This window comes from Osmerus eperlanus, chromosome 20 (genome assembly GCF_963692335.1).
Source record: "Osmerus eperlanus chromosome 20, fOsmEpe2.1, whole genome shotgun sequence".
Lineage (NCBI taxonomy): Eukaryota > Metazoa > Chordata > Actinopteri > Osmeriformes > Osmeridae > Osmerus > Osmerus eperlanus.
In genome coordinates this window covers 4,783,079-4,798,114 of record NC_085037.1, presented here as the reverse complement: position 1 = coordinate 4,798,114, position 15,036 = coordinate 4,783,079, and the positions used below count along the sequence as shown (strand labels likewise).

General features: G+C 42.6%; 1 protein-coding gene across 1 annotated transcript; it reads left to right on the top strand.

Moving 5' to 3' along the window:
- The first annotated feature begins 6,462 nt into the window (after positions 1-6,462).
- Positions 6,463-9,599, top strand: LOC134040839 (gonadotropin-releasing hormone II receptor-like). Its single transcript, XM_062486971.1, has 3 exons — positions 6,463-7,005; positions 8,721-8,922; positions 9,178-9,599. The coding sequence occupies exons 1-3, from the start codon at positions 6,463-6,465 to the stop codon at positions 9,597-9,599; spliced, it is 1,167 nt and encodes a 388-aa protein (XP_062342955.1).
- Positions 9,600-15,036: the final 5,437 nt, after the last annotated feature.

Genomic DNA, 15,036 nt, shown 5'->3' with positions numbered 1-15,036 from the left:
TAACACAGACCTATCCTGGACATAAAAACTCAAGAAATGTGTTGATGGGCAGAAGGTGAAACATTGTTCATACACAGTGTGCTGTATGTGTGAGTGTACACGTAAACTAAATGGAAGGTAGAATGTATGGATATCAGATTATTGGTGTTGTTGTTTCAATCACAGTATCTAACATTGTTACCACACTTTAACTATAATAGTGTCACAGTAATTACACAGCCGAGGAAAACGATTTGACTCCATGAAGTTTACTAAAATGCAAGCAATGCAAGCAAGGTTACACATACCATTATTGTTGCACTTAAGCAGTATTCACAGAAGGGGGCAGCATTGTCATTTGATGTTCTCCTACTTCATCCACATTGTATATTTAGGCATGGGAGCAGACATGAAGGACTCACATACATTTTAAACAAGGATCCGTGTTATCAATTAGATTAAATTAGCACATACAAACATCATTAAACTACATTTAGAAAAATACAAGATACTTTTTGGTAGGCCAGCACAGAGAATTATTTAATGGTCTTGTTGTTGGCTAAACTGCTAACTAGTTCTGTTTTTGTATTTTGTATGTCATCGTCTAAATTGACAAATAACAGACGCTTTGATTCCATGCACTTTACTATAGATTTTCAGGGACAACCCTTCATCCTAGGGTACTGTGGACCTAATTTCTCACCAGTAATCAACCTTTGTGTTCAAGCCACACCCTAGTTCACCAATCAGTGTGAGTAGTAAGCTTGCGCGGGTCACGTTTCATGATCACTCCACCTCAGAACATTTCTGACCTACAAAGGGGCAGACAAGACATGAAAGAAATCAGTGTAATTCAAATGAGACTAGACTAGAATATTTATTTCTTCTCATCCCTGTTTCTCTCTTTCTCTCTCTCTCAATTTTTTTTTAGGTAACAACAACTTCATGAACATATACATTTTTTAGTAATATACTTACTGTAAGTCGCTCTGGATAAGAGCGTCTGCTAAATGACTAAATGTAATATAGTGGCACAAATGCCTTCAAATGAATATAATTGAGTGCTCTTTTTTTGGCGGCCGAACAGTAAAATACTCTCAAGGTTCTCAATTTGGAATGTCTTCCTTCACATACAGTTTCTTAATACAGTCATGCAGGGCATTATTAAGGGATTAAGAAATTGTTTTTCATGCATGACATTTCCGTGAAAAAAATTCTGAGATGTCAAAAAGAAACATTTCTTAAGAAACACAGTAGTAGTGACACACGCACGCGTGCAGGAAACGGCGACACTGGGAACACACACACACACACACACACACGCACACACATATACACACACGTATGCAGAAGTGTCATTGGTGTATGACGCTGACAGTGCGGACTTGGGAACAGAAATCCCAGACGTTGCGGCAACGTTGCCAGTAAGTGCTCAGTTGGTAACCCGCGACGTTACCTTCTGGCAACGTCGTGGCAACGTCGTAGCAACGTTATAAAGGGAATGTTGCCAGTTGGTCCCATGGACAACGTTGCCACGACGTCGTAACTTGGTCGGCTGGTTACGTTATTTTTAGACCCGTGGACAACGTTGCCGCGACGTCGTACCTTGGTCGGCTGGTTTCGTTATTTTTTGGTCCCCTGGACAACGTTGCCGCGACGTTGTACCTTGGTCGGCTGGTTACGTTATTTTTAGACCCGTGGGCAACGTTGCCGCGACGTTGTACCTTGGTCGGCTGGTTACGTTATTTTTAGACCCCTGGGCAACGTTGCCGCGACGTTGTACCATGGTCGGCTGGTTACGTTATTTTTTGGTCCCATGGACAACGTTGCCGCGACGTTGTACATTGGTCGGCTAATTACCTTATTTTTAGACCCGTGGACAACGTTGCCGCGACGTCGTACCTTGGTCGGCTGGTTACGTTATTTTTTGGTCCCGTGGACAACGTTGCCGTGACGTTGTACCTTGGTCGGCTGGATACATTAATTTTGGTACCATGGGTTAAGTTGCGGCTAAGTCGCTCTTTGGTCGCAGGACAACGGATCTCGAGTGCATATAGTGGTTTATCCAGAGATGGAGAGATCACACGCTCTCAGTTCTGACACTTTTGCAATGTAGCCATAGTCTACATGAATTTCAATCACACACAATATTAAATGTTGCACCCAGCACGTATAAATGTAGACAATGCATGTAATTCATGTGCAGCTCAGCCCCAGCATGTCATTGGTCATCAATTTTCTCATATGCAGAAACTTTAATAAATAAGACTGAATCTGGAATATAATTTAGTCTTTCATTCTTTACTATAAACATGTACAAAAGCAATCAATGTGTGATGTGTAACATGATTAAGCAAACATTCTTTGTATAGCACACCAAAGCTGTATGACACACAATGCAAATTTGTGCTCCAATAATTTTTGTGATACAAAATTGTTAAATGTGACCAAAAGGTAAGCGATGTGGGCAACCGTTGAAAGAATAGGCCACTGAACAAGACGGAATACATATCAAATAGCCTATTTCAGAAGAAAATCAGCAGATAGCCATATGCTATATGATATATCATAAATGTTAATAATGATATAAATCTATATTACACTTTGTCTCGGATCTCATTTGTAATATGAAGTGATTAGCAACCTCATGTTTCATAAAAAACACCCAAGTCGGGGTCGGAGTTATGATTATGGAAGACAGAAAGTGACCGGTCAGCACCAAGTGTTGTTCGGACAGCTCCCCGTTCCTGCCGGCAGGTAGGTTTTTGCTTCTTCAAGTCGGTGTTACACACGGTGCCCGCAACCTTTAATCGATTTTGTAAACTGATCATTCTCTGAAGAATATTTTGCATAAAGGTTCTCTCATGCAGTGATGGAATGATTGGAACTATTTAACTACCTGCGCTTCTTCTTATGGATGCGATGAACGCAAGGATTTGACTCGGCTACCCTGCGTTGTTGAGTGTTACAACCAAGAATAATAACCAATAAAACTTCAAACCTCACCGAATCTGTTTCTAAAGGGTGCGAACAGCAGGGACAAAAAAAAGCATTTTTTGGATTTTATTCCTTCACACATTTGGGGATTTGGATCCCATTTCTACAGAAACAAAAGCCTCAACCAGGTAGGAAACCACTGCACCAATACTGATCTGATAATTACACTTCTAAGTATGAAGGAGATGATTTGTTGGTATGGTGGACACTTACAAAAAACTGAATGATGTTGATCAACCAATGTTTTTCTATGGTAATCTATGAACTTCTTACCCTAAATACCTGTATACTTAGAACCTGTATAAAAGAAAGGGTTAATCTTCTACTCTACTTGTAATTTTATATTCCAAACACTAAAACGGATGAAGAAGGGTGATAACTTTAAGTTGATTCTGTTTGAGACAACATGATCTTGAATATAATAGTAACATTAACTTTCCATACATGGAAAAGGTTTTCTTCGAGGACCAGAGCTGGTGTTCCGGAAGGATACATCATATGATTATGAAAATCAGAAAGAGGAGACAAAAATCCTCTACTGAATCCTATCCCACATGTTTACCTATTTGATTTGCAGCTATTGACCGAAGTGCTGTTTGATTGAGCAGTAAAATACAGTGAAATACAAACAGTGTATCTGAGCCTAAACATCTCCCTCAGTTATGCTATACAGAGTGCAACTAAATGACAAATTGTAAAAAACAAACATCAAATGTATTGTTTCAAAACCATGGATTTGACTGAAACAGGTGTGATATTTGAAGCAATATAGAGCGATTTCAAAGTGAATCAGGGCTTAATTATAGCAATAGTTGCTTGAATGGAGGAGGAGCAAGTCCAATGGATGATTCATATCTGCACATAGTAGTCAAGTAGCTTACAAATGAACAGCACCAATCACAGAAATGACACATGTACTGTGTGTTTTTACCAGGATATTGACACATTAAAAACACAGTTAGGTGATATTTCTGTAGACTAAAATTTGGATTCAGTGAAATTGAAGTCAGACATTTACTGTCCACCAAAGTAATAAAAAACAAGACATTTTATCGTCCCATAACAGGTCATGTACAATGAACAATGCATCTTGTCTACTATATATTCCTTCCAAACTATTTTTGTTATTTGTGCTGGAGATTGGACAGAAAATATATATCCCCTGAGCTCTTTTCATCATGCAGGCGCTGAATGAGAGATCTCAGAGGGTGGAGGGCAGCAGCTGATTGCAGATGTGCTTCAGCTCTGAGGCTTAGGTGCAGGAAACAAGAAACAAGACATGGGGGTGAAGTGACACAGACACAGCGCGACTGTCAGAGATATGTTCTGGGTCATTCTGGAACATTCCTCATTGCTGCACAGCAACTGTCGATCAAGGGCAGACAGATGCAAAATCATGCAGGTGGCTGAGAAGCTCATTATTCTGAACAGCTCCTTCACTCTATTGAGTCAGTCTACCTGCAGTGAAAGTCTTAGAAGTACATACACGTGGAATGGTAGCAGTTTGGAAAATCTGTCCTTTTCTTTTAACCAACATGTCTGAAAGACGGGATCTGACAGACCCAGACATTAGGGAGGTCAGCATGACACCTGTCATGTAAACTACATGTAAACATTTCTGTTCTGCGCAGAGAAGAAATATGGAGGGGGTAGCTAATGCAGCCCTGCTGTCCATTCATAAAATGGGCAATGGGTGAAAATGGGTTAATTTGGCTCAAAGTACTCTCAAGGATATGTTAATCTTGTTTTAGTGGCAGAAAACCCACAGGGTATTTTATAATAAAATCATAGAATATCCAAATGTTTCCAAAATGTCCAATAGACAGCCAAATAACAGTAAAAATGTGCACTTTGCATTTGGATATAAAGTTTAGGGATCTTCTTATCACAAGCTGATTGATGTCATACTCAGTATCAAATAAATATTTTCAGTATTTCAGCACTGTTTCACAAGACTCCTATTCATTTTCTGCTTCTTGTGATTTGTATGAAGGCAATTTAGCTTTGCTTCAACCAAATGTCTTCAGTCAGTCCTTACAGTACAGGTTCAACTCACTTCAAGATTAATCTCTATGGTCGTTGATACGTGAGTGGGATGACATCCTTCTCCGGTGAACTCTCATGAATTGATTGCATTGTCTCTAAGCCAACAGAAACCACGGTAACCATGTGGTGTCATGTAGCCAAATGAACATATGACATGGAGCTATGACCATCTGCTTACATACAGTATATATACTGTATATATATCAATACTTGACACACTGTTGCTGGGTATGAATTGTGTTCCAATAACGGCTTTGATTTACACATTGAAATGCCTTGGTACTGAACATTTATAGTGCATTCACATGTCTACTGAGGCTGTATGCAGCTTCCATGTACTGCACAGTCATACTACAAATTGCATAGGGACCCAGCTCTGTTTTTGAGAAAGATGTATGTATGTCAGGTAAATGCATTATCTTTCAGGAATACTAAAGCTTGGTATATTACCGTTAATGTTTTTTACTGTGCAAATGAAATCCATTTGTTCACATGGTCTCCAAAAACAATGATGCAGGATATCTTTATGCAATTTTGTTGTTGCAGTAACAGTAAAAAAATATATGAACCATGCAGGCATCACTGGAATACAACAATGTAACCAATATTCCCACTAGCTCATACCCTTGCTGTTCTCTACTAAGTCTGAGTGAACAGTCTCATATTAAAAGTGACAGAATGGATGACACATCGTAGGTTTCCTGGGTCTCGCACATGTGAACAACTCACGTGTTTGCCCTACCGACTGTGTGTCAATTCTGATCTCAGCACTCAGAATAGTGTTCTATACCAACGAATGGCACAGGCTTATAGGACTGTGAGAAGGGATTTACATCAGAGGAGATGACAGAGTGCTGTGGCCTGGACCCGCTGCAGAGTGTCGTCCTCAGACAGAAACAGACAGATCCTCCTGATGTTGCGTCGGATATACTGACAAGGACCGAGATACGCGGGCAGCAATGTGCCTCTGGAAACCCAGATTGTCATCTCGGATGTCATCTAGGTTTATTGCAGATGAAAGGCTGGCACCGTGTTGCCGTCAAAAGTGATGGAGAGCTCTAGTACTGGTTAGGATCAAACAGGGATGAAGAGCAGCTCCGTCCGGTCTGGAGTCTGTTTTAAGTTGTAGTAGGACGTTCAAGAAGAGATGTCCGACTAACAAACCAATATAAAAAAAGAAGGGATTTGGTCGCAGCACAGATCCCTGTGAGACTCTTGTAGTTAGAGGTGAGATGCTAAAGTGGATCTTTTCCCAATGACCTGGAAGAACCTGCCGATCATGGACCACATATTGCATTCCACAGTGCAAGTTTTCCAACCACTTCGCAGCATGCCTGCCTGCAAGCTCTCATAAATCACCCTAAACCTGCTATTAGTGCTCTCCATCACTGATTAGTGTTGTGATTTCTGTTGTCACTGCCACACTTTTTGTTCCACAGGATGGAGGGAAATGTGTCTATTATGTGGGCGAACCCCACATCCCCACCAGAAAACAACACCTTCCTGGGGTCCTTTAGTAACTCCTCCTCCATCCCACCTCCTCTGGACTGGGAGGCCCCCACCTTCACGGTCGCGGCCCAGTTCCGGGTCGCGGCCACCCTGGTGCTGTTTGTCTTCGCTGCCATCAGCAACCTCTCCGTGCTCATCAGCGTCACCTGCGGGAGAGGGCGCCGTCTCGCGGCCCACCTTCGGCCGCTGATTGGCAGCCTGGCCTCGGCCGACCTGGTGATGACCTTTGTGGTGATGCCCCTGGACGCCATCTGGAACATCACCGTGCAGTGGTACGCCGGGGATGTCATGTGCAAGCTCATGTGTTTCCTCAAGCTCTTTGCCATGCACTCTGCTACGTTCATACTGGTGGTGGTCAGTCTGGACCGCCATCACGCCATCCTGCACCCGCTGGATGCGCTCGACTCTGGGCGCAGGAACAAGAGGATGCTGCTGGTGGCGTGGGTCCTCAGCTTACTCCTAGCCTCACCACAGGTGGGTTTGCGTTATCATGCCGTAGCAGCTACTGTAGTCTTGAAAGGGATCCTGTCCTCTTCATAGGACCAAGTATTTCAGTAATCACAGATTATCACAGATCTTCTTCGCATGCCACATGACTGCTTGAGCCCACTCTGCCTTAAATGTGAGGAATGTCACTGAATTACTGTACTTAACCATGAGGTTATACAAACAGTGATCATCTAATCAATGTCATACATGCAGGTGAAAGAGGCTGATAGGAAAATACTGTCGAACTGCCCACTGCATTTAGAGAAAAGACAAGCTTTTTAATTCAAACAGTTTTTAATTCCTCAGTTCTATCACTTGACTTGGATGACATCTCAGATTTAGTCAGGCTAGTTTGACAGATCCACTCAATCTGATGCTGAGAGGTACACTTCAGCAAAGAGTGGAGGGGAAAAGAAAATGCCACAAAAAAGGAGAGGGAGAAAGAAAGAAAGAAAGAAAGAAAGAAAAGAGGGGGAAAGGGTTTATGTCAGAAGACTGTACAGGAAGAATCAGACAGAGGAGAAATCAAACAGGAAAAGATTTGATGCTCTTTGTAAGGCAGATTTTCTGGGTACATGTACAGCTTGAGCCTCTGTAAGGTCAAGAGGTCATGCAGCGAGGCCCCCTCTGAGCAGGTCATGCAGCGAGGCCCCCTCTGAGCAGGTCATGCAGCGAGGCCCTCTCTGAGCAGAATATAGCACGCAGTCCAGACAGTGGGGAGACAGTAAGGAAAATCATGTACAAATAGGGCTTATGTGATTAACGACCACTTCACCTGCTGAACGTTCTAGAGTATCAGTGCTCTGACCACTGAAGACGCGTTAAGGAAGCAATTCTGTGCATTCTATATCTGTACTGTCCAACTCATGTATTTAAGCACGGCTGAGACAGAGTTTTCACTCATGCCATCAGTTTGTCTTGAACTGATTGTTTGATCCGGGCCGCTCGACTAATAAACAAAAGTCACTCCTTTCCTTTGTCGTGACTCCTTCTGGCCTGCCTTCTCCAGAATTTCCATCCTATCACTCTTGTAGGTACATTTATTGTTGAAAGTATACACTGATGATTCTAGTTCAAGGTCACGGGGCCTTTGAACCACACTAACAGGAAATACCTTTCAGTCTCTTCATGGCTGACTGCATAAGTATTGCATCCCAAAAGGTTAGAGAGCTAAAGAGAGAAGCATTTGATCTCAGATCCAATCCCCCTAATGTACAGGGAGATACAACATGGCTGGCTTCCAGAGGGGCCACTTTAAAGTATATTTTCTAAACAAGGAGAGAAATGCATGGCCACTTGGGCCGTGGGTGGGAAGACAGAGAAGGACACGAGGCGGACTACTAAATCGTATGAGGGGAAAAGGGATGGGAGATGCCAGACAGAAAATAGAAGTAGGAGGTGAATTGTGGGGATCGATACGTCTGAAGTCCTCACCGCCATCTTTCTTCCTACAATGTCCCTCGTGGGTAGCAGAACAAACTATCAGGCCACAACATGTCACAACATGACTTGGATCAACATTGTGGTGGAGGAAATGCATGTTTCTTGTACAGTACATAATGCATACTATTTGTGAGACAATCAAATGTTGCTACAGATTTCTGATTCAAAGAGGGTGTATTGTCTGTGTGTTTCTCTGTGAAAAAAGTGGCTTTCTAACACCGGAGTGATCCTGTCCCTTCTTTCTTCTCCATGTCAAGCTGTTCATCTTCAGGGCTATCAAAGCTGAGGGAGTAGACTTCACTCAGTGTGTGACGCATGGAAGCTTCCAGCACCGCTGGCAGGAGACAGCCTACAACATGTTCCATTTCGTGACACTATACGTTTTCCCGCTGCTTGTCATGAGTTTCTGCTACACCCACATCCTCATCGAGATCAATCGGCAGATGCTTAAGAGCAAAGGTGTGTGCCGTCTTACACACTTTTACCCTTGACACATTCACAACTTAACATTCACAAATACCTTAATTCTGGGCTACAAAAATTCTCAATGTGGCCAAACCACAAGTTTATTCCTGATAAAAATATATAAAACAAATAGAAACCAAACAAATACCACGTTGGCATTACTGAAACTATAATTGTACAATGGCCATTTGCAAAAACTCTTTCGAAGACACTGTACATCACCATCTACCTACTCTTGTGTCTCTCCAGGTGGTGAATCATGCCTGAGACGAAGCGGTACAGACATGATCCCCAAGGCTCGTATGAAGACCCTGAAGATGACAATAGTGATTGTCGCCTCCTTCGTGGTGTGCTGGACACCCTACTATCTCTTGGGGATTTGGTATTGGTTCCAACCACGCATTCTCCGGAACATGCCGGAGTACGTCCACCACATTCTCTTTGTCTTCGGCAACCTCAACACGTGCTGCGACCCGGTCATCTACGGCTTCTACACGCCTTCCTTCCGGGCGGATCTGGCTGATGTGGTTGCGTGTTGCTACGGCCGCCAACATGACAACGCCTCGCCAAGGTCCATGGATCATCTCTCGGGTAGGAGGGGCAGGCCCAGTGCGGAAGCAGAATCGTCTGACAACCCCAGTGGTGACCATCCAAGTGGGAACCTAGGGTAAATACTACCAGATACGGATTATAGACTATGAAACTCACCAAACTACCCTACTGTGAATGTCACATTGCCTTAGAGTTTTGTAGACCTTTGATAATCCGCAAGATTTTTCAGTGCAGCCTCTAGTACTGTGTTGAGCTTTGGATTTCACCCTGTTCCTAGTTGTTTGAATATTCATAACTAAAATGTCCTGTAATGAAGATTACAATTCTGATTGAAATACTTTATCTCTAAATTCCAATTAGTACTGTATGCATGGCAGAAAAAACCCTCTATGAATAAGATGGATGGAAGATAACATTGTATAAAAACACAGCGATTAGGGAATCTTTTATATATTAGTAGTATTAGTATATATATTAGGAATATTGGAGTTTTCCAGTTAGTCTAGCAGATAGAAACATCAGACAGAAGTTGTCAGGTTGTTGAGGTATTTTAACCCACTTAACTTCTTAATGTGTACCAACAAAGAAACACTTTAGGACTTTTTGGAAGGACTGGAATGGGAACTGTCCTTGAGTATTTAGCGAGCAACAAGCTAAAAAATAACGACAGGCAGGCAGTCATTACCCATTTGGTACATTTGTCAACAAGCATGAATGTGCCCAGACAGAATCCTGGTAGAGAGAGATAGTTGCAATGAGTGTGTCCTAAACAGACCACTCAGTCCAAGCCTTTCTTTCATTTTCTTTTGACTTTCAGTGATAACCTGTGCAGTGTATGTGCGACAAAGGATGCAGTGATCTCATTTAACCTTTGCCTGTCTGTGTTTATTTATCTGAAACATATAGCTCATTATAATTATGCTATGCACAATGTTATTTTCAATGTTCAGCAAGAACATTGTACAATGGTTCTTCACTTATATGGTGTTCATAGTAATGCTTGATTCTGCCAGCCAGCAGGTATTACCATCCCTCTAACATGTGACAGCCATTTAATGTCTATATTGTACGATAACGTTAGTGGTTGATGGCTAGTGGTGATTTTGTGGTGCAAATATCTAAATGTCCTGTAAATGTATGTTGGTGTGTACCTGACACAGTTTTATATGCTTAAAGGACAATGAACTGTACTCAGAATTAAAGGAATCAATCCCATGAGCTACTATGTTGAATTTTGTGTTTTGTCCTCACTTGAACCATCAGTGTTGAAATCAAAAGGAAAAACACCAGATACTCTATTATAATTAGAGAGATCCTGAATATATTACTTTATTTGTTGGGAGGCACCGAGGATGCAGACCTTTTTTGTTTTTATATCACAGGAGGCCCTTTTACTGTAAATGTGCAGAGACCACTAGATTTTCCTTGTATGGCTGTGGGTGTTTCTGCATATGTGAATTGAATTGTGTGGAAGGACCTACAGCCGAGGCAGTTGTAACAGCAGTTTACCCCTCACTCACTAGGGGTGATGCAGGCCTACATCCTTTCCCTTAGGTTAGGAAATACATCACAATCAAATAATTGGATCCGAGAATAGACTGAGTTTGCATGTTTATGACGGTTGTCACCCTGGAGAAGGTGGTTTCGTCGAATGATTCATGCGACACAATGGTTAGTATCCCACATTGACACGTCAAACAGAGCTCATTGTTGCTACTTAGCTTAATAAACCTGGCATGGCAGGAGGCTGCTCATCATCTAAGAGTCTCCACAGTCATAAAGAAATGCCCACACTCGCAGAACAATGCACAGCCATTTTCAAAACACAGAAGCAGCAAAAAAACTCTGTTTCAATCAGCGTTTGTCGGCGTTGTCCCACCCTGTCAACACAAGTCAAATGAAAAAGTATGCCATTTGAGGCCGCAGGGTGTGTCTGTGAATGCATACATAATGCATGTACGTACTTAGTAATACCCTATTGTCCTAAAGGGGAAGGCCTCACCTTTGGTCGATTGCATGAGTCTGACATCAGTTGATAATGTGATGTGCCGCCCAACAGTTCTGTTCCCTGGTGTTTCCTTGTCATGCTGTGTGTCTGTGGTGCGTTTTGTCTCTCTCCCTCGCTCCTCTAGCTCCTAGCTTCTTATACACCTGTGTCTTGTCAGTAATGACTAAGCTGTAGTCTTATCATCAACCTCCCTCTGCATACGCGTCATGCCAAGGTTCTCTGAGAGAGAGCTGCTCGCTCTCCACCTCTCTGGAGTATTACATTCATTGTCAGCACCTGTGTCTAGTTTAGTGTTGTGTGTACATAAATACACCAGTGTATTTAGTGTTCTTAGCTAAGACTTGTTCTGTTGCAGACCAGAGCGGGCAGGTTTTCACTTCTTTGAAATTGTACAGTCACTTTGAGTATAGGGACTGGCAACGGAAGATCGATGTGAATGTTCTGCTATTGCAGTCAGAATATATATATATACGTATATTTATTTATTTTTTGTTATTCCTATTATTTATTGTATTCTCAGCCCTGACATGTAGACAAGATGCAATTCTTGATGGTAAATCTCCCTGGTGGAGTTCAGACCAAGTCAGGTTTCAAAATTGTTTATTTCAGATGAATCCTGCAATAATTCTGGGACTTGGCTGATAGTAACAGAGAATAAAAGTTGTGTATATGATAAGAGACCAAGTATTCTTATGGGGTGGGGTAATCTAGTGTGGTTCGGATACAGAATGGGATCTAGTGTGTTTTTTTAAACTGGTGGATAACATAAGCGCAGCTAGTTCAGGCAGGGCAATAGGGCAGCGCGCGTCATCCATTTACTCCACCTTCCTTTCCTCCGCCCACTACCACACCCATGTTAGCAGCGCATATCCATTGGGCCACGTCCGATAAGTCGTCTTTAAAAGACGCGCGGATACGCACACACGCACACACTCAGCCCATTTGTTGTATGATCAGTGCTGCTGCCGCCCTCCACCGTCCCCTTCTCCCCCATGCTGTCTGTATGTTCTATCCATCATATGGATGTGTTGCATCGAGGAGGCAGGGAGTGCTTCCCTTAGATCATCCACTCCGCCAAAGTTAATCTACATGTCCATGTCATGTAACAATAAATGCTCAAATCTAATACGTGATTGTCTAGACTGAACTTGCCCTGTGTGAGATTATCATTACTGACCTCTGTGAATTATCATTTTTCAGTATATCTTTCTTACTGCTGAGTGTGGTGTTGCACACTGTATGCCTGCTTTGAGAATGTATCTCTTTAAACTCGTTTGGCCTGATCGGACCTGTCTCCATGGTTTCTAATGATACTCAAACCTTCACTGTTCTTGTCTTTTAATAACTTACTTCATGGCCAATACGGTGCTGAGGTAAATCAATACCCTGCATTACAGGGCTGCCAACTTCAAGAATTCGTCATGTCTTTTCGAGCAGCTCTCAGATCACGACCATCTATTAAGTCCTGTCATTTGAGCCTAGTAATTGCTTGTTTCCTGTGTTCTCTGTTTTGTGTGTTTCCGCTTGTCTCTCCCACGTGTGTCCGCTTGTCTCTCCCAGATGTGTCCGCTTGTCTCTCCCACGTGTGTGCTTGTCTCTCCCAGGTGTGTGTGCTTGTCTCTCCCACGTGTGTGCTTGTCTCTCCCAGGTGTGTCCGCTTGTCTCTCACAGGTGTGTCCGCTTGTCTCTCCCACGTGTGTGCGTGTACCCTAGGAAACCATATCTCCAACAAAGTGAGCGAGAAAATTGAGACAAAGAGATGGCTTAGGGAATTCATTTCATGCAAACCAAAAGGGTAAACCATACATTTGATTGATTTTCTACATTATGGAACAGGTCTGTTGTTTTTAGCATAAAATGTAATCTGTCTCTTGAAAACAGCGAAACTACTAAATCAAACACACATGATTTTCAGCTCTCCCATTTCACATATAAATATTGTTATTGTTTGTTTGGTGTCATTCTGCCGTGCTGTCGAGTGTCTAGCCCTAATCTCTTTTTAAATACTTTCTTACTTGCCTCGGACCTCCCATTCTCTGAACCTGTTATGGTTATGGTCGGGGCTTCTCACACATGATTCCACATCGAGGTGGGAATCCTCAGTAACCTAACTCAAACTTGTTATCTCTGTAGTGAGCGGATGTCCGACCGTGTGGCACTGCGTTGGCTCAGAAACGGCCAGAGCTATGCCTGGAATTTAAGCCAGTCAATTAGAGCTAACCTGTCTACCTGCCCCTTGCTATTACCATGGTGATACCCTCCCCCTTGGAGTAAAGGTGTAATTCAAGCATGACCACTAGACTATATTATATCCTGATTAGACTTGAGTTTAAATACGTAATGTCTGTTGAATGTCTCAAACTGGCCATGAAACAACCCATTTGTAAATAAAATATTTTACACATTTTGATTAAGAAAGAAAGTAAAGGCAGCTGTAATACGTTTGGGTAGATAGTAGGCTGTGTGGAAAATCTCCAGTAGCGTCTAAGACGTCTGGAGTCTGTTTTTCAGAGCTGTGTCAATAAATTCCCATGTAAACATTTCAGTATAGGGGCCTCATTGGAGAACCTGCTTCAGAAATGCAAAGGTGAAAGGGAAGATGGGAAGGCATGGCTCAAAACTCATTGCACATGGTGCGTGACTTCCATTTATTCGTGCTCAATTTAGTATACGGATTCTGTATGAATTGAAGTATGTATTCTTTGAATTCTCGAACCGCTCTCTTACGTAAACTCATCAAATGCTGCTCAGGCCTGAGGAACATTCATTTCAGGTAAAATGGTACTTATCTTCTAACAAACTTCACATGGTAAGAATGCATTGAGTGGATGTCAAACGCTTTACATGAAGATTACATTAACTACAACATAACTACATAGCAACACTTACAATGCTACCCAATATTGTTCAAAAATGATCAGCATAAACATCACACTACATACCAGGTATGAGTGAGGAAACAGAGGGAGACTAAAGCTGTCTGTTTGCCCCCATCAAGGTATTCTTGCTCCTGCTTATAATCTCAGTCAACACCACTGCCGATTAAACTGCAATCTAATTACATCCTGCCATCCCATTTGCCTAAAAGGACACCATTTCAGGAAAGTAATCAATGTAATTGTTTCTTAAAAGTTTGGTCATGACCCAGGCGGACGTTACAAAGTCTCTGACCTCTTTTAATTAATTTCTTGAGGGCAGAATTGTTCTAATTGGAGACAGTTATTTCCTCACAATTTAACATTACCGAAAGAAAAGAGGCGGGCCGACAGCTTGACTTCACAGGACGGTAAGCGGAGAGAAGCCTCGGTCCACTGTGGCTCGCCAAAGAGAGAGAGAGAGACTACGACCAGCACTGTCAGGACCAAGGTGAGACGAGGGAAGGGAGACAAACACGTGGTCACAGCTGGTCCTCACACCTGCAGCTGAGGCACGGCCGTGTTCACTCCAGACTGCTGCACTGCGGCAGCTCCTGAGCCCGCTCTCTCCCTCCTTCCCTCCACTGTCCGTTGCTTAGAGAGGATGGATGCCACATCTTAGTCTGCTGAAGA

Coding starts and splice junctions, on each gene's coding strand:
- LOC134040839 (XM_062486971.1), top strand. CDS start 6,463: ATGGAGGGAAATGTGTCTATTATGTGGGCGAACCCCACATCCCCACCA. Junction 7,006..8,720: donor TACTCCTAGCCTCACCACAG/GTGGGTTTGCGT, acceptor CTCCATGTCAAG/CTGTTCATCTTCAGGGCTAT. Junction 8,923..9,177: donor GCAGATGCTTAAGAGCAAAG/GTGTGTGCCGTC, acceptor GTGTCTCTCCAG/GTGGTGAATCATGCCTGAGA.